The sequence below is a fragment of the Artemia sp. Qi Xiang Cuo genome, chromosome 2 (genome assembly GCF_049724085.1).
Source record: "Artemia sp. Qi Xiang Cuo chromosome 2, ASM4972408v1, whole genome shotgun sequence".
NCBI classification, from domain to species: Eukaryota; Metazoa; Arthropoda; class Branchiopoda; order Anostraca; family Artemiidae; genus Artemia; species Artemia sp. Qi Xiang Cuo.
This window is the reverse complement of record NC_142795.1, coordinates 69,421,867-69,440,517: the sequence shown is the minus strand read 5'-3', so window position 1 is coordinate 69,440,517 and position 18,651 is coordinate 69,421,867. Positions and strand designations below refer to the sequence as shown.

Sequence of the window (18,651 nt, the reverse complement as noted above, 5' to 3'; positions counted from 1 at the left end):
ATGGTACTAACAACTCACATAGACATAGACATAGACATAGGTTTATTAAGAACGAACAGCGTAGCCATGGCTAATTTATGTCGTATTTACAACAATATGGAAAAAAAAGAAAAAAAAAATACAAATGACACTATAAGAACACTTACACGTGAATACAAATAACACTAAGTCTTGTTGTATGCTTATACAAAAAAGGGGACAAACGTGTTTTTGTAGCGGTTGGTCCTGCAGACCGGGGGTTGTAGCTTCAACTGGGATCTGGTTCTTTGGTTAACAGGAGCATCGGGTGGGAGGATCAGTCTGTGATGGGGCGAAGATAGCAGTGACTTGCCGAGGGACATGATCAGTGATAATCGTCTGTCGCTGAGGGATTCAAGGTTCAGTTCTTGTAATAGTTTGTTGTAGTCGTCACTTCTGTTAACAACGATTATGTTAACTGCTCGTTTCTGCAAAGATTCAAGGTCATCGCAAAGGTAGTGGGTGCTCTGGTCAAAAGGTCCCAAGACAGCGACGGCGCATTCGAGTAGAGGTCTCACATACGTAATGTAGGCATTTTGTAGGCTTTGAGTGTCACAGCCAAACTTGCGCATCAGGACTAGGGTCTGAAGTGATGCATTGCCAGCTTTAATAACCTTTTCCACGAGTTCGGTGAATGTGCAGTCCATCGATAATGTGACTCCGAGGATTTTTGCAGATGGAACAATAGGGAAAGGGACTTGCGGGAATTCCAGATCACGTTTTAAGGGGCAAAACCTGAGGATTGTTGATTTATCTGCATTCAGTGTCAACTTGTAACGTGCACAGTCCTCAGAGAAGGATGCCAGAAGGGTCTCGCTGAACTGACGTTCAATTACACCTTCGCTCACGAGGTATTTGAGGACAAATGATAAATCGTCGACGAATTTGAGTCGCTCTTCGAAATTCTGAAGGAGGAAGTTGATGAGGGAGATAAATATGAAACCAGCAAGTCTTGTACCCTGAGGGGCTCCACAGGTATGTTTAGACCAGTATGAGATCAAGTCACCTTCAAACAATGGAAATACACACTGCATTCTGTCCTGAAGGAAGCTCATCACTAATGCAAGAGACCGCTTCTGTGCGCCCATTGCTCGCATATTTTTTGCTGCCGTAAGATGACAAATCAGGTCAAATGCCTTCCTGAAATCGGCGAGAGCTAGGTCGATAAAGGTACTGCCCTTGTCAAGCCACTTAAAGATAATGTCAACTAGGCGCACGAGGTATATCGAGGTATTGCAACCTTTGAGGCCGCCATACTGGTAACGGTCTATGTTTTCCCGCGTTTGCTTGAGCAATTCACGCAGGATGAATGACTTGGTGATTTTTGCAAAGGTAGATGTGATTGATATCGGTCGTAACTCGTTGCAAGATTTGGGTGTTTTAGTCTTCGGTATAACACGCACAAATGCGCGTTTCCAGCACGACGGGAAAGTTGACTGGGCGAAACATTCACTGATGATGTGTCCAAGTGGCTTGGCGAGGAAAAGAGAGAACTCTCGTATTAACCTTATAGGCAGCTCTTCAGGAAAAGAGCTACTGGATGGACACAACTTGTTCAGCTCTTTGAAAACTTGATACTCAACTATTTCGATTTCACCTTCGTCGGGGCATATTAACAGTAGATTCTCTATTTCAGTGTTAGTTGGGGCAGGAAAGGATGTACAAATGTCAGTAAAGTAATTGTTGACGTCATTTGCACTCACGAGTGACCCATCATCGTTCAGAATACGGATACTGGATGATACTGTTTTTCCAGCAATCTGCCTCACTAGACGGTGCCATTTACGGGGATCCTTTTTTATTTCAGGGTCCAAAAGGGATTTTCCGAAGGACTTTCTTGCCTCGCGACAAAGGCTAACGAGTTTGTTTCTTAATAATCGTAACGACGTTGCGTCTCCAGTTGACTGCCTTACAGTGTTTTTTTTCGCGACTCAGCTGTTTTATTTTTGGAGTGATCCAGGGCTTGTCAGATTCGCTCACGACAAATGGCTTTTCCGGGAAAATTTCTAAGTATTTCTCATAGAGTAGGGACTGAAATATTTCTGCTTTCCTGTTGACATCGCTTTCGTTGTATACTTCGCTGAAGCAGTGAGTACCGACCCACATTCCGTACGTATTAATAGCAGACCTCGTGATTGGTCTCCGGAGTACTTTTATTTTCTTAAGCTTCCTGATTTCACTTTTTGCCTTCATCAGCAGAGTGTGATGGTCCGATTTGCCCAATGGCCCGTTCGAAGACACGTCTTTGTAATATGGAGCAAGGTTTGTAAGAATAAGGTCAAGGGTGCTCCCGGTCACATGGGTGGGTATCTTGACCACTTGTGACATACCCAGCGTATTAGCAAGCCATTGTTTCTTTGTTTGGTTGAAGTCACCAGCTAATATGAAGCCCGGGCGGCTATACCGCTGACGTAATGTGTCTAACGTAGACTGAAGGTAGGATACCAACAGCCGTCTGTTCTTGGCGCTTTCAGGATAGTAGATACTTGCAATAATGATGCAAGAGACATCTCGTGGTAAATGTTTTGGCTTGCATAATGCCCAGATCGCTTCATGGCTAGGGTCATTGAAGTTATCTAAATATTTGCAGGGGATATCATCGCGTACATACAGGGCAACACCTCCGCCAATCCTGTCTGTTCTAGTGTTCAAGAAAACCTTGTAACCAGCCATCCTTCCACTTGTTTCATCGAGCTGCCATGTTTCGGTAATTGCGGCGATATGGATATTATTCTGACGAAGAATGACATCTAACTCATCTACTTTATTCGTTAGTGAGCGGACGTTGCTCAGAAGGAAGTTTGGAAGTTGGTGTTTACAAGAGAGAACCTGCGGTGATAATACTGGAGGACAATCAGACCCGAAATCATTGGTAGAAGCATTGTTGTCAGGAATCAGCCGGGGCGGTAGGCTCATGCGCGGGATTGAGACTAAACAACTCTCACGCTTAGGCTTTTGGCTGGCCAATCGTCCGTAGGTGACTAACACGTCAATCTTAAATTTCTTTCTGCCACCTCTGCGTCCTCTTCTTGTTCGCTTCCGAACGAAGGGAACGTCATCTATATTTTTATAAATTCTTAGTGTGACGAGTGTGGCTATGACAGATGGCGCCAAAACAGCAAAAGAAATGAAAGTACCTTTTTTGCATTGATCAATCCAATTTTCAGCAGCAGCCTCAGTCACAAAGAATAGCACTATTAATACAGTTTTGATTAATACCACTTTCATCGCAAAGGGAGGAGTATTTCAAGGCACTGAACAAGTTAAACTAGGATAGAGTGACTTGCAGCCTCAACGGCGCGAGAGCCATCTATCATTTTCCCCCCTCAAACAGGGTCTTCTTTCCCCGCAGACGTTACTTGGACTATCTGTCTTGGCTTTTCTCGGTCTACAATTACCCAGCCCAGTCTTGATGCAACCTATTGCCCAAAATACTTGATAAATTCAATTCAAAACTCACTGCGGTATTAAGCCGCCAGAGGCCAACACAGCTATGCACGCTCCTACTTTATCCCAATTTATTTCAAGCCTCCCTCTTTACAACCTCACAAGTTCAAACTTCCGTCAAATCCTTTCTTGCGACCTCTTCCAACTTTATTGGGGGACAAACTGACTTTCACTTGACCTTAAATGGTTGGCCAAAAAGAACAATCTTTGGCAACCTGTCATCCTTCATTCGCTAAACGTGTCCTAGCCAGTTCAACCCTTCGCTGTTTATAGCCCTAGAAAGCGGGATAGAAGCACATAGATATGTTTTCCCTTTATCTCAATGTCACATCTGTACCACTGAAGCGGAAAACTGAAATGTCAAGGAATTGGGTTTAAAAGCTTGTATCAACACTAATTTCTTCCCAACTATTGCTTTCTAGCACTATGTCTTTGTATCTTCTACTAGAACCATGATACATACACGAAAACTGCTTTTATGTGTTTCCATATTTTAAATATTTCAAAAATTATGCCTTTGATATTTATTCTGATACGTCAATCATAAATTTTATGCTTGAAAGTTAAACAATGTTCAAATCTACAAAATATGAGCGGGATACATAATCGGCGCTGTAGTCGTACGCAATTTTAATTTTATCCACAAATGTGACTATAATTTGATCCGAGCATAAACAAAAATTAAATTTATGTAAAAACTTTACAACCTTGCCATTTCCTAGTTCGCCAGAACTTGAGTTAATTCTTTGCCCTTTTTAAAATGAACTCACCTATTAGTCAGCAAATGTTTTCATTTCCTCTTTAAATTAATTTAGTATTCAGGAGGAAAACAGAGAAATTAGGTTAACACATTTCCTCATAAAAGAGTAATTTGAATTGTTGCCACGAGCAAAAATATTTCTCTATGGAAAATATCTTGGAACATTACGAGGCCATAAGAGTCCGTCCGTACGGAGTACTTTGTATTGCCCTAAATTATTTTAGCTGTAAAGGATAGTAATCTGTCACTAAGGACCCCATCCACGGTCATAACGAGTTATCATAAAAAGCCCTCCTCTATCCAAGGCTTTACGATCTGCTGTTGAAATTTTCTATCGTTAAATTATCCAACCGTCTAGAGGCGCTAGTTCTTCTAACAATGTTTTAACGAGACTGTTTAACGGCAGAGGGAATTGTCTGTTGATTGATTTGAAATGATACTTTTAAAGGAGGAAGAGGATGAATACTGCAATAAAATGTTTTAAAACGGTTTTCCTTATTAGGGTTAAAAGCATTGGGGGGATATACTGGAAGATTTAGCAATTTAAGATGCGCAATAAAATAAAGATTTAAAATTAAGATATGGCATTAACTGCTCAATCATTATGTTCTTCCTCTTCTTCTTCTTTTAATTTGGTTAACATATTGAAAGCGTTCTAAGAAAGGGACAAAAAAGAGGTATCAATGCAGCGAAATTCGTGAAATATAACCCAACGTTCCAATAAATACTATCATGGTCATGACTTCTGGCGCATTCAATGGTCACTTTGTAATCCAATTTAAAATTTCACTACTATTTTAGGATAATCATATATAAATAATTTTGTTTTGATTAGTGAGACACAACGGTGACATTTTGCTTTCTGAAAAAATAAATTTTTAACTCCACAATTTGGTTGAATTTAGTTCTTGACGCAAAAATTATTTTAAATGAGATATAGGCACTGTTAGTATTCAGCTATCCAATGAAATTTCTTGCTCTTGTCAACGAACTATGCGAACTGTTAGCAACCAACATTCCTCCCTTTGTCTCAACGGATAGCTAGATGTTTCTCAACAAAAATGTTCAGAGGATGTGCGTGTTGCAAATACAGATGGCTCTCGTCTAATGATATGACTTATGACTGTGTTGATGGCGGAAATATTTACTCTGTTCTTAGTCGATCAGGCCTAGTCATTTGTTACCATCACTATCATCTCAACCATCATCAATTCCGCAAAGTTCATCATTACTATTTCTGGAAATCCCAAACATCATCGTCAGCATCACTATCACCAACATTTTTTTCTGGATTACTTCACCAGCATTTTCCAGGCCAAAGATCTCATTAAAACAAAAAGAAGTCGGGAGAAAAGACTACAAGAAGGGGGAAAATATAGTCCTAGTGAGTCGATTCTTGCTATGCTAAACATATATCTTTAAAGCCTGTCTGACCCTTCCAAACAACACTGGAAGAAGTGAACCTTTAATCCGATCGAAAAGTGTTTCAACCATTTTTCCTCTGGCTTGTTTTTTATTTTGTATTACTCAAACGACTTAGATCAATTTTTACTTTTTTTTTCTTTTTTTTTTGTTCAAAATTGACCACATACTACAATGTGCCAAAATATCAGAAGTAACCAAAATGAAACCATCAGTTACCTTCATCCATAAACCATCATTTCTCAAACAACATAACAATTTTTAAACCTTCTTTGCACAAAATTTTTTTCTATGGTCAAAACGTTTCAATTTACAGAAGATAAAAAAAAAAATAACAACCTAACTTATTCACCCAACGTACAGATCCACGACTGCAAATTAGATTTTCACAAAGAAACAACATATTATTTCCACAGTTAAATTTTTCTCTGCCAACCATTCACGAATCGAGAATTGCCTCAACGATCGCCCAAGAAAACTCAGAACAGATTGGACGAGTACATATATACCATACATTGTTTAAAATTAAGCTGTTCTCCTAAAATGTTTGCCTTCTTTTAGGCACGTTGATAGACATACATTTTGGGGGAGGGTAACACAAACAGGGGGATTGATGAATCTTCCTAAATATTTCTTGACAACGAATTTTTATTTATCTAATACAAACACAACAAAACCTTATTTTAAGCAATATCGACGTGTCTTTCCCTTGTTTCTTTGAGGTCAAAATACACCTGAGTATGTAGCCCTTATATTTTTTTAGCTGATACCCAAAACCTATGACAGAAAATCCACAAAGCCAATCATATCCGTTCTACCCACGGAAAAAATAAGTCATCTCAGGATTCTCTACGGAAGTCATCTCAGGCTAAGTCGTATTATGGTCTGGGGGGATACACATTTTAGTCTTGACTTAGGATCTTCTATCGTATACAATTTGATACATGTTGTTCATTTTAATATGAAAATGTTAATTAGTCAATCAGGGACATATGTGTTCTTATGTTAGGCCAGCTCTTATGCCAAATATCCTTTTTACGTGAGTAAATCTTGAAAAACATAGGGGATATACTGAAATATCCAAATAAAATTTATTATCTCATCGCTGCATACCCGCACTTAAAAATTTTGCCTGATGAATTCAATTTTTTGTTATGAGTCAAAGTTGACTTGAATATCTCACCAAGGATTCCGTTACCCCTCTTTTCCCCAGGAAAAAGCAATTCAATTCAAAAAGTTTCACCCTTCATAGAATAATAATACCATTGAGACAAAGTTCAGCAGAAAGAGACAAACTTTAACAATGAAGAAAGATGTACAGCTTCTGAGGATAACTTAGTTAAGAAAAAAAGCAGTGACAAAGTTAAGACATACCCCCATGTTTGATTAGGAGGGGACATTGAGATAAATGACTTTCCTTATTTAAAAAAGGCACTGAAATATTGCTTCTGCTTATTAACATATTCACTACCTCAGTCTTGGATAACTTAAAACATCTTTAAAAAAAAACGAGATTTAGGAATATATTTTGAACATCTGCAGAAAGTGAAGAGTATTTTCTAGGGATGTTCACACCAAAATATAAAGGTAAAGCTAAGGGGGAGGGAGGGGTTCATTTTTGGTAGATTAGAAGATAAACACAAGTTCAAATCGAAGTTACAGGCTTAGGTGATATCACTTCATCTTTCAGTCAATTATAATAGAAACGCTAGAAGATGCCAGTTTAACTTGCCTACTGTAGGAGGTCGAAAAGGCTTTGTCTGAAAATGTCCAGTGAAGGAAATATGGCAAAAAAAAAAAAAAAAAAAAAAAAAAAAAAAAAAAACTGTCGTCCTAATCCAGCAATTGAGACAAATTTGCACTTGAACGAGGCTCTCACCTTACACATCCAACCAACTACCTAGGATCAAACAGTATACCCAAACCATCAACCAAATAGAAAAGTCCAAATCCATGCAAAGTTGTCATCAATAAATGTAAGTCGTTGTAAAATTACCCACAAAAGCACCTTAAATCTAGCAAAATATTTCCAAGTAAAACCTTCCATTTAGGGCTCATCAGAAGAATACCACAGGCCTTTACGGGTTTCGAGGCTTTAAATTTTTTACCCAGCACGGTGGCGCCTCTACCATAAGATCTATATGGTAACCCTATGTCATGTCGAACCTGTGAAATGCATGCATACTAGTCAAAATCCTAGAAATTACATACAAAAAGTGTTTCAATGCTTCCACAATCACCTCCCAGAGGTCACTGAGAGACAATTCTTGAACAAACGAACACACGTCCATATGTATCTTTTATTGGTATCTTGAACCAATTACCAATTTAAAGATCCTGAAGTCTATTTGAAACCCCTAGAAACACAAACTTCGAGAAATTATATTAAAATATCTTTCAGTATTTCTTTATAATTTTTTGTATATTTACTTAAGAGTTCATGATACATGAAACTAAATTTTTTGAATTGCCAACTAATTTTTTTGGCTGAAAAACCTCTTAAGATCAGTTTTTCCCTCAGCTTTTTACATCTATTTTTAAAATCTGTGTAATTACATATATATATATATATATATATATATATATATATATATATATATATATATATATATATATATATATATATATATATATATATATATATATATATATATATATATATATATATATATATATATATATATATATATATATATATATATATATATATATATATATATATAAAACCAACAAAGAGAAAAATCTCTAAAAAAAAAAAAAAAAAAAAAACAAACGATAAGGTGGCCCGGGGAGATAAAAGGAAAAAAAAATAAAAAAAAAAACCCGGATATTTCGCCGTTATAAAAAAAAGGCGTATTAAGCACAAAAGACACAAAAAAAAAAAAAAAAAAGAAAAACAAAAAACCCAATAAAACCACCACCAAAAAAAAAAAAACCAACAAACCGTGAAACACTGCCCAAAAAACAAAAAGTAGGGTAAATATTATAAAAAAAAATATTTAATTAATTGAGGAAACCACATTAAATGAGGAAAAATAAAAAAAACTTTAAATTAATTTAATTATTCAGTTGCGAAATAATCCTTTTGTTAGCTATTACTGAAGCAAATCGTTTTGGTCTAACAGGTAAAATAGTCCCCTGGTGATTATTTAAAATCTTTACTCCCTTATTGACAATTGATTCACTCTTTAGAAGGTTATCATAAATTGGGTCAATATTTAAATTACCCGTGTCCCTATTTATGGAAAGGTTAGCAAACATATGTTTTTTAATTTCTATGGCTTCCCTGGCCCATTGGGTGTACCCCTTATCATTAGAAATAGCCAAGGCTTCATCAAATTTTACAAAATGGTCTGGTTGAAGCCAAATATGCTCTGCTAAAGCTGAAACGAAAGTTTCTGGAGGCTTGCTTAATTGTAGGGTTTTTTCTATTGAATTACGGTGTTCAATAAACCTTTCAACAAATTGTTGGTGAGTCCTACCAATATAGAACTTCCCACAAGAACACGGAATTTTATACACCCCACTTACTAAATTTCCCCGAGTTAAATCCTTACCAGAACTAAAAAAACTACCCATTGGCCTCAGCGATTGGAAACATGTATCAATACCAAATTTATGTAAAACCCGTGAAAGTTTCTCCCCCAAACCAGGTACATATGGTAATGAAATGAAGCTTTTTGATACAACTAAATCTAAAGACTGAGAAACCTCAATAACCCTACTACTATGTTTGGTCCGTCTATTTTCAATTATTTTATCAATGAACTTAATTGGATAACTATTACAAAATAAAATATCCCTCAAGTATAACAATTCTGAATCCAGAAATTCCTGGGACCAGATTTTAAAGGCTCTATCCACTAGTGAAATGACAACCCCCATTTTCACCGACATCGGGTGGCAAGAAGGAAAATTTAAATACCTATCATTGTGCGTAGGTCTTCTGTAAATCGAGAAAAGTAAATGGAGATCCCTTTTGATTAATAAAATATCAAGAAAAGGTCATATATTATTATCCTCAAATTCAACTGTAAATTTAATATTATTATCAAAACTATTTAAATGCTTACAACAAAGGTCTAAGGAGTCCAACCCATGTTTCCAAACGCAGACCACATCATCCATGAACCTCCCCCAGAAACAAGGGAAGATTCTAAAACTGTTTATAGCGGAGGTTTCAATGGCATCTATGAATAGATTGGCCAATAAAGGAGAAAGAGAAGCCCCCAGAGGTAACCCACAAATTTGTCGTGTTTTGTTTTTATTTTGTGTGTTTGTGGTTTTTAGTTTTATCTTGTTTTTTTTGTTTTTTTTGTCTTTTGTGCTGAAGACGCCTTGTTTGTATACAGGCGAAATATCCGCGTTGTTTTGTTTCTGTTGTTGTCCTTGTCTCTCCCCGGGCCACAGTCTCGTTTTTTTGTTTGTTTTTTTTGAGATATTTTTATCTTTTTTTGTTTTTTTTACTTGCTGGCCGGTTAGGCTTCATATCTTTCATATATATATATATATAGATTTAGGTTACAGACAAAGATGAAAAAAAAAATTAGCAAAAGGAGTATTTGCTTAACTTCAAAATGTATGGAACAGCGAAACAGTTAGAAAAGACTTGGCGACGACGCACCCAAGATTACTCATTACGAACAGAATTTTCAAGTCCATTGGGTAAGTTTATGATGAAAAAAATGGCTTTGAGAAGTTGCAAACATGCTTAATTACAAGAAGAATAGAGAACAGGATGACCACCGACCGGCCAAAGAATTTTGGGAAAGGACTCTAGTATCTAGTACGCTGGTTTTTAGTGTTTTATTTATGTTGGAGAATACCTGGAGTCAGTTTACTTGAGCTATATTTAAATAGATATTTATTTAATAAAAAGCTAAAAAATATTTTTTTTTCTTTTTTTGGATCAGTTAACCTAATTAAATCCGTAAGAAATTTTTTTTTTTTTTTTTTTATAAAATATAAATTGAAATGAATTAAATAAAAAAAAAAAAAAAAAAAAATTATAAAAACTGGGGTAATTTTTAAATGCAAGTTAAAGACCAGAACATAAAAAAAAAGAACTTATAAATCTGACAATAAGAATAACGTTGGTTAGATGGATTTTGGGTGACGATAGCCTACATTTATAATAAAAATTTTACATTATCAGTCCAATAATGACAAAAGAAACCCCTTATAACATACTAAAACTACCTACCTGACTCTCAGGCAAATAACACTAGCGCCACTACATTTCAGCTAGTTTTATTTGTCTGAATCAGGGGTTCCCAGCGTTGAAAGTCAAGGGAGAAGTCTAAAATGCCAGACTTCAATGAGACGTTGGAAGGAACCCCTGATACATCCTACTCGATAATAAACTCACCGTCAGCGTACCCAAGGTCGTGAAGCAATCGCCGTCAATGTAGCTCCTCCATTTGGCTGTAACTGTGAATGAGACTGTTGGCCTTGAGCGAAATTGAAATCTAAACTCCCCTCGACGTTCAATTCATGTTTCTCGATCTCATCGATGTTGCAGTCTATGCCACCCTGAAATACAGGCTATATCTCCTTAGTATTGTTATGTGAAAATTTATGTGGTGACAATAAAAATCTTATACATTAAAAAAATATAAAATAATAATAATTTATTTAAAAAAAAAATATTTATATAGTCTTTTTAAAAAAAATATTAATATATTTTTTTAATTGATATTAATTTTTATTGTCACCACAAAAAAACAACTACATCTCTCCAGGCCTTAAGAAACATCACTATGCTGTGGTGACAATGTGGTGTATTTGTGGTGTAAATAAATATTAATAAAATTTAAAAAATTAAAAAAGTAGAAATTTTTATTTAAATTTAAAAATTGAATGAGACTGTTTTAAATAAAAATTTCTACTTTGATCATTATTGCAATTCTAAGCATTTTTATTGTCACCACAAAAAACAACTACATCTCTCCAGGCCTTAAGATCCATAACTATGCTTAGAAGCTCCACTATTTCTTCTTTTTGTTCCGTGATGGATCTTTAAGACTAATAAACAAACAATCCAAAGATTTAGAAAAGCATAAATAAAAAATACACAAAACAAAGAAAAGAATATGTTTCATTCGGGGAAAGAAACAAAGATCTAATTAAAGAAGTTCATTACTATTCTTTCGGCACAAAATTAGATATCTACTTTGGAAAACAAAACAAAACTTAGAAATAAGTTATTTTTAGAAACAAAAAAGCTTTAAAAAAGAACTAAAAAAATACCTCCTTATTATGACCCTCTTTATGGAAACTACATAAGGTCAGCAAGTTTCATTAAAAAGTGACAAATTTCATACCTCGTGTGGTCTAGAGCTACAGGGGTGGGGATTTTTTGGAGGGGGATAAGGGTTTGGGTAACAGGACTCAAGATTTTGTATTTGGGGGAAAGGGGCAAGATATTTTTCTGTGGTCCTCACAAAACAATATAAGCTAATGTTTTTTGTTTTTAGTGTTTATGGTTCTCGTCCACAAGTATTTTGGCTAGAATTTGATCATTCTAATTTATATTTCTATTATAAATCTAATTTATTCTATTATAAATTCTGATATGATAATTTTACTTTATATTGATAATTCAACAAGCTCTATATCTAAGATTTAATAACCAACTTTGATTATTTTATCATATTTTCAGGATGACATGATGCAAAAGTGAGTTGGAGCAAAAAAAAAAGCCGAGGCTTTTTTCCATTTCTTTCTTTAAAATGAAATTTGTTTAGAAAATAATACACTAACCAAGAATCTAACAAAAGGTTATTATTTTCGTCAATATTATATATATAAATTAAACAAACAAAAAAAATGATAAGACAGATAGATAGAAATTAATTATTAAAAATAAAAATCGCAGATTATAGTTGTCTATGAGTTGAAAGAGAGGAGGGATCTAGAGGCCAACTAAAACATATACAAAAAATTAACAAAAAAACATACAGATAACGCAGAAATAACAACAGAAGATAGGAGGGAAAAGGAAGAACCAAGCTAACAAAAGAAAGTGATCAGGAAATTTCCCCCTGTTATACCACTAAGAACAAAATCTCAGCAACTGAACTCTATAGCACGGTCTTGTGTGTCTCTTTTCTTTATCGAATAAATGTCCTTTTAATATAAAACTAATAAATAAAACAAATGAACGTAAAATAAGAATAAGGAATATAATACAACTAACACAGTAGATAGAACGACAGTGAATATGAGAAAAAAGTAAGAATTGAGGAAAAAAATAATGAATAAATAATTCTTTTCTTTTAAGAATGAAATAAAATATAATCTTGATATAATATGAATAGGTTAACAAAAAAAAGAAGGCCATATATCACTGTTTTTTATTCAATCACCTTTTTCTTGTTCACTTGAGAATGCTCTTCTTTATCTTTTTGATTCTTTTTCTATTCTTAACGCTGTTTCTTTTATTTAATTCTGTGTGGTTGTTCTTTTGTTATATTTTCTAAATTCTATTTTTTACTTTATTCTTCTTTTCTATTCATCTTGCACTAAGGAACAGCTGAGCGGATGTCTCGGCCGAAATATTTACATTTTCTCTTCACAGTCTGTTTTCACTGACTTTGATTTTTTTTTTCTTTCATTTTTTCTTATTTAATGAAAAATTTTCAATTTTTCTGCATCTTTATCAAGCATAATTTTTTCTATTTATTTTCTATTCTATTATATTTTATATTCTATTCTCTTCTATTATATTCTATTTTCTATTCTATTTATATTCATTTTTTCTATCAAATTCAAATTAAGTCATTGTCGGAGTGCCAAGAAGCCTTCATTAGCATACGGTTTATAAACGTGAGCTCCCTAAATTTACAAAGAAATTTATATTATTGTGTTTCGAAGCATCGTAAGATTAAATAGACCGTTTTAAATAAATCAGATTTCACGAATTTTTACTATTCATTTTGCAAAGTTAGAGATTAATCTAGCTCAGTTGGACCTAGGATTCAAGGCCAACGTGGGAGAAAAACAATACAGCTTTGGAACATTGGATTTCATCCTTGATTTACTTAGCAAAACAGATTTAATTCTTACTTGAAAATTGTCAAAGCTGATATCCAAATCATTCGGCATGGTGTTCTGTCCTGCTGAATTCAAAGCCCCCATTAGTTGACCCATCATCTGTGACGGTGTAGGTGTACTACAATTAGATGGGCTTCGCTTAGGAGGAGTTAGACCCTGGCCTAAAGCTTGGCGGAGCAAATTTCCGGATTCTAATGATGAAGGCCCGGTTGCTGAGCAGCCAAGAATTTCTGAAAAGAAAAGAATAAATAGGCTGAAGATAGTCCACCGTATAAAATGAGTGTCATCATATATCCTCAATTATTCTATGTAAACTGGAGTAGTAGTTAGGGCTAGGGCGTAGGACTAGATTTAATGATTAAGGAGTGCCAGGATAAGAGATTTGAGTAAAATCTCAGTTTTGATAGAAACTCAAAAATAAAGAAAGTTCTTGGAAAGAAATGAACTTTTAAAAAAGTACTCAAAATTTCCCCTTTTATGGAGATTACGTACAGTCAGCAATTTCCATTGAAAAGTGACAAATTTTATAATTAGTTTGGTAAGTATAACTTGTTTTCTTAATTTACTCATTTGTGCTAGATTTTTTTTTTTTTTAATTCACTTTGTGTTTACGATAGTGTCAAAATTTGATTTGATTTTTTAAAGTATTTATAATAAAAGTTGATTAAGAATAATAATTCATATAATAAGCTAATTAATTTGATTTTATTATATACACTCTAGTTACTTTTTTATAAAAATTTCGGAGTTTAAATTTTTTTTTTTGGAAGGGGGGGGTTCAAACCCGGCACCACCTCCCCCCTGGATATGGCCTTATTTCTGACGCATCATAACTTGGAAGTTAATATAAAAGCCCCCTAAATGTTTTTTTTTATATATAATCGTTAGTTAAGAAGGATTAATAGATCATTCACACAAAACATTATGAATTTAATTCAATACTTAAGAACCGGAGGCGTCAAACTCGTGTCCGGGTCATATTATCATAACAAGTGTGCATAAAATCAAAATTAAATAAAACTATAGCGCTATTCATATATCCCATTCTTAATTTACTGAGTTGACCGATGTTCATCTTTCAAGGGCAAAGTTTGTGACTGACAGATCAAGAGTGAAGATGTAAGGCATGATTTTTCGAAATAAGAGGAGGAAAGCTAGGAGCAGCAGTTTTTCTGTCTGTAAGATGAATCTGACAAAAAAAGAAGACATAATATTAATAAGCAATAGTTGGGAACAAACTAGTGTTGATACAAGCTTTTCAAAGCTATATCTTCCCATGTCAATTTTTCATTTTTGTAAGACAAGTGTAATGTTAAAATTGAGGAAAAACTAGTCTAATCATTTAGGAGAATAGCAACCTTTTTGGCAACCCTCACGGCATCACAATTTCCAGTTTTGGTAAGCACAAGTCAAACCATTTAGCAACTTTTTCTGCCACACCACAGGGTGTCACAATCTCCAGTTTGGTAAGTACTGGTCTAACCATTTAGGGGAGTAGCAACTTTTATTTGCCACTACTCAGGGAGTCACAATCTCATTCTAGTAAGCACTAGTCTAATAGTTTAAGGCGATAAAACTTTTTTTTTGCCACGCCTCAGGTCGTCATAATCTCCAGTTGGGCAAGTACTAGGGGAATGGCTTTTTTTTCTGTCACACCTCAAGGCATCACAATCTCCAGTCTGGTAAGTAGTAAGTAGTCTGGTAAGTCTAATCATTAAAGGATATAGCAACGTTTTTGCCACACCTCAGGGCGTCACGATCTCCAGTTTGGTAAGCACTAGCTAGTCTAATCATTCAGGGACTAGCAACTTTTTTTTAAAACACCTCAGGGTGGCAGAATCTTCAGTTTGGTAAGTATTAGTCTAATCATTTAGGCCTAAATCAGTCTGGTCTAAATGTTAAATTTTTATTGTCATAACTGCATAAAAACTTTTTCCCCCATCACACCTCCAGTTCACTTAGCAACGTTTATTCTAATTATATTTTAAAAATTGATAAAGAATTTAAATAAGCACTGTACTGGCATATCCTGTGGTGTTTCAGTTTTGGGGTTTCAAGTGTTCAAATGTTATATAAATACGTCACTCAGAAATGCAGAATTAATAGCGCTAGAATATTTGACTGACGTACCTCTATAACATTTAAGACATTGTCATTACCGTCAACGAACTTGGGGAAAGAAATGAGGTTGAACAAAATCTGCCACTCTTAATAGCGTCAAAGCCATTCAACCGCATAAATCCGATAGGGCTACGTGGTTTCTAATTATTAAAATGAGGAGGCTTGATTATTTCCAAAACGAAGGAATAGTTATTCCAATTTCTTAGAAATTTATTCTGAAAAATTTAAAAAGAAAGGGTAAGCACTATAACTAAGTACTATAATGAGTCGAGATGACAAGCAAATCCTTCATAAAATAGGGTCAAGCACATACAGTTTATTTTCATAGTCAGGGGGGCTTATTGAGAATAACTATAGTGATAACACGGAACTTATTCTTTCAGTAAAAAGAATTCAATTCCCTAATATATCTGCACACCCATCATGAGAATAAAACAAAAGCAGGGAGCTATTCTCCGCATTACAATTCTACTAAGAATTTATACTGAAAAAGCACATGCACAAAATTTGAAAGGAACTAATCATATCCTAGTAGAAAGTGAAAATCTCGTATCTGTATAGCTTTCCAAATTGTTGGGAAGATGTTGAAAAACTTACACGCACGAGGTATGGGTGCTATCAGGCGCATACCTCCCTCCTCTCAGAGGAGAAAACTTCAAAACTTTTCTGATGACCCACATAATCGCTCATACTTTTCATGCAGTTGGCCAATTTTTTTTTCATTCTTGACGAGCACCCTTCCCTCTCCTGCATTCCAGATCCCTCAAGAATAACTTCTTGCGTGTGTACCTAGAACACACAAGAAGTGCGTGTTGCCCTCCCGATCAAAGAACGCAGACTGAAATGGTTGAACCACGTGATACAGAAGCCACCAGAGTACATGTATTGCCGTATCCTTCTAGCTGAATCCCTCAGCTCATGGAAGAGACACCAAGGAGGACAGCGGAAAAACTGGTGGAACCTGGCTAAATCAGATCTTGAATCTATCAGGGGGTTCGGAAAGTTCGTACACAGATGTAAGACCCGATGGCTCGCACTTGCAGAGCAGATGGCAGCAGACCACACTAAATCGTCCAAATAAATCTTGAAGATCCTCGATGCCAGGCAGGACGGAAACGCGTAATTCTCGCCACAAGTAAAGTACCAAAAAACCACCTCTTTTGGCATAAAAGACAAAATAATTTTGACATACAATAGCTTCATTCTAATTGAGCATCACGAAGATCGGTCAATTTTTATTTAACTATACAGAAATTGTTTAATCATAGCGTGAAGACAACTAATCCCCAAATTACAGCGATCTCATTAAAAGCCAATAATAAAGCCAAATGCAATACGGTACCTTCATGGCAAATCTGGATGAAAGATGCACTATTATAGTGACCCGTAGGTCTTTAACAAAAATAAACTTTCGTGCCATTATTTGTCGCAGTGGAGACGTGTATAAAAAAAAAACATTAAGCCAGTAAGGAAAGAAGGGTTCATCTATACTCATCTGCGGATGGCACAGATCTTACAAAAAATCACTAAGCCATAATAAAGCCAAAAAGAATATACCCACTATTACTCAGGATCCAAAACTATTACTACAACAATTAACAACTCACTCCAGCACTAGGCCACTTGAGTTGAACACAGAAGCACACGCTCCTCCATCCCAACCTATTCAAAGATCAACTCCTTGTCACCTCCTATGAACTGTGGCCACTAAGCCATAATAAAGCCAAGTGAATTTGCTTTGGATGAGAAACAGACTTTTATAGCCCCATACAGTACCTACTGAAATATCAGGGGCAATAAACCATTCCCAATTGGGTTCAAGAAGATAGTGAAAAATATTAATTTTTCGTTGATTTATGGCACCACGTCCTTTCAGGATTGCAACTTCTTTGGATTTCCCCAAGATCATATTTTACCCCGTATTAATAGATTTTCGTTTCAATTGCATCTTTGGGAGGATTTTACATACCAAACATTATTTTAAAAATTATATTCAGTATATATATTACTATTATTATTTAATGTCCTGGGATTTCTTTTTGCCAACCTTAGGGATTTTCTGTAACTGAATCCTATGATACTCATAAATACTAAGCGGCAACCCTGCTTCTTTGGAAAAAAAAAGAGGGTTTGATTTACTTTCATTATGAACCCTCTGTATTATGTAACCACAGGTAAGCTAATAAAGCCTGGAATGGAAATGTAAAAAGATAGGAAGAACCTCTGGTATGAAAGTCAAAGTAAATAATATATATTTACTCATAATTATGCATATAAAGGAAAAATCTCATTTTAAAATTATGTAGTTTCTAGGAATACATACAACATAATAACTTAATGAAACAAAAGAAGCTTTCCTTTTTGCCAATGGAAAGTCAAATTTATGCCAAAAGAAACTAATTTTTTTTATTATGATATTTATAAACTAATCGCTTCGAGAGTGTCAAATTGCACACGTGTGGTATCATCCTAGAGAATTGAGAATGCCAATTCAACACTCACATTTCCGTGACATAAGAGTTGTATTACACAATAGTTGGACATAAATCATGAACAGAAAACGATCTTTACAAAAAAACTTGGCAACATACAAATGCAAGTAAAATAGAAAGGTTAAAAATGAAGATACGCGTTAAAATGGTCCAGCATAAGCGAAAGCACAGCCATCTGGATTTTATCATTTTGTAAAGACGGTATACGAGCCCTATTTATAAACTATTATTTTATCATTATTGGTACTTTTAGACGAACTTGAGATTATTAAATAAAACAAGAAGGTTTTTAAACTGAAAGTAAGGAACGACATTAAAACTTAAAATGAACAGACC

The 18,651-nt window shown here is 34.9% G+C and overlaps 1 protein-coding gene across 1 annotated transcript in view; it reads right to left on the bottom strand.

Moving 5' to 3' along the window:
• The window catches only part of LOC148955550 (uncharacterized), a 174,289-nt gene extending 156,557 nt beyond the window's left edge, over positions 1-17,732 (bottom strand). Inside the window, exons 1-3 of the mRNA XM_089107610.1 lie at positions 17,600-17,732; positions 13,715-13,932; positions 11,027-11,179 (exon numbers count right to left, since the gene is read on the bottom strand). Coding sequence (XP_088963736.1) covers positions 11,027-11,179; positions 13,715-13,932; positions 17,600-17,732 — 504 coding nt within the window. The remainder of the gene's footprint in view (positions 1-11,026; positions 11,180-13,714; positions 13,933-17,599) is intronic.
• Positions 17,733-18,651: the final 919 nt, after the last annotated feature.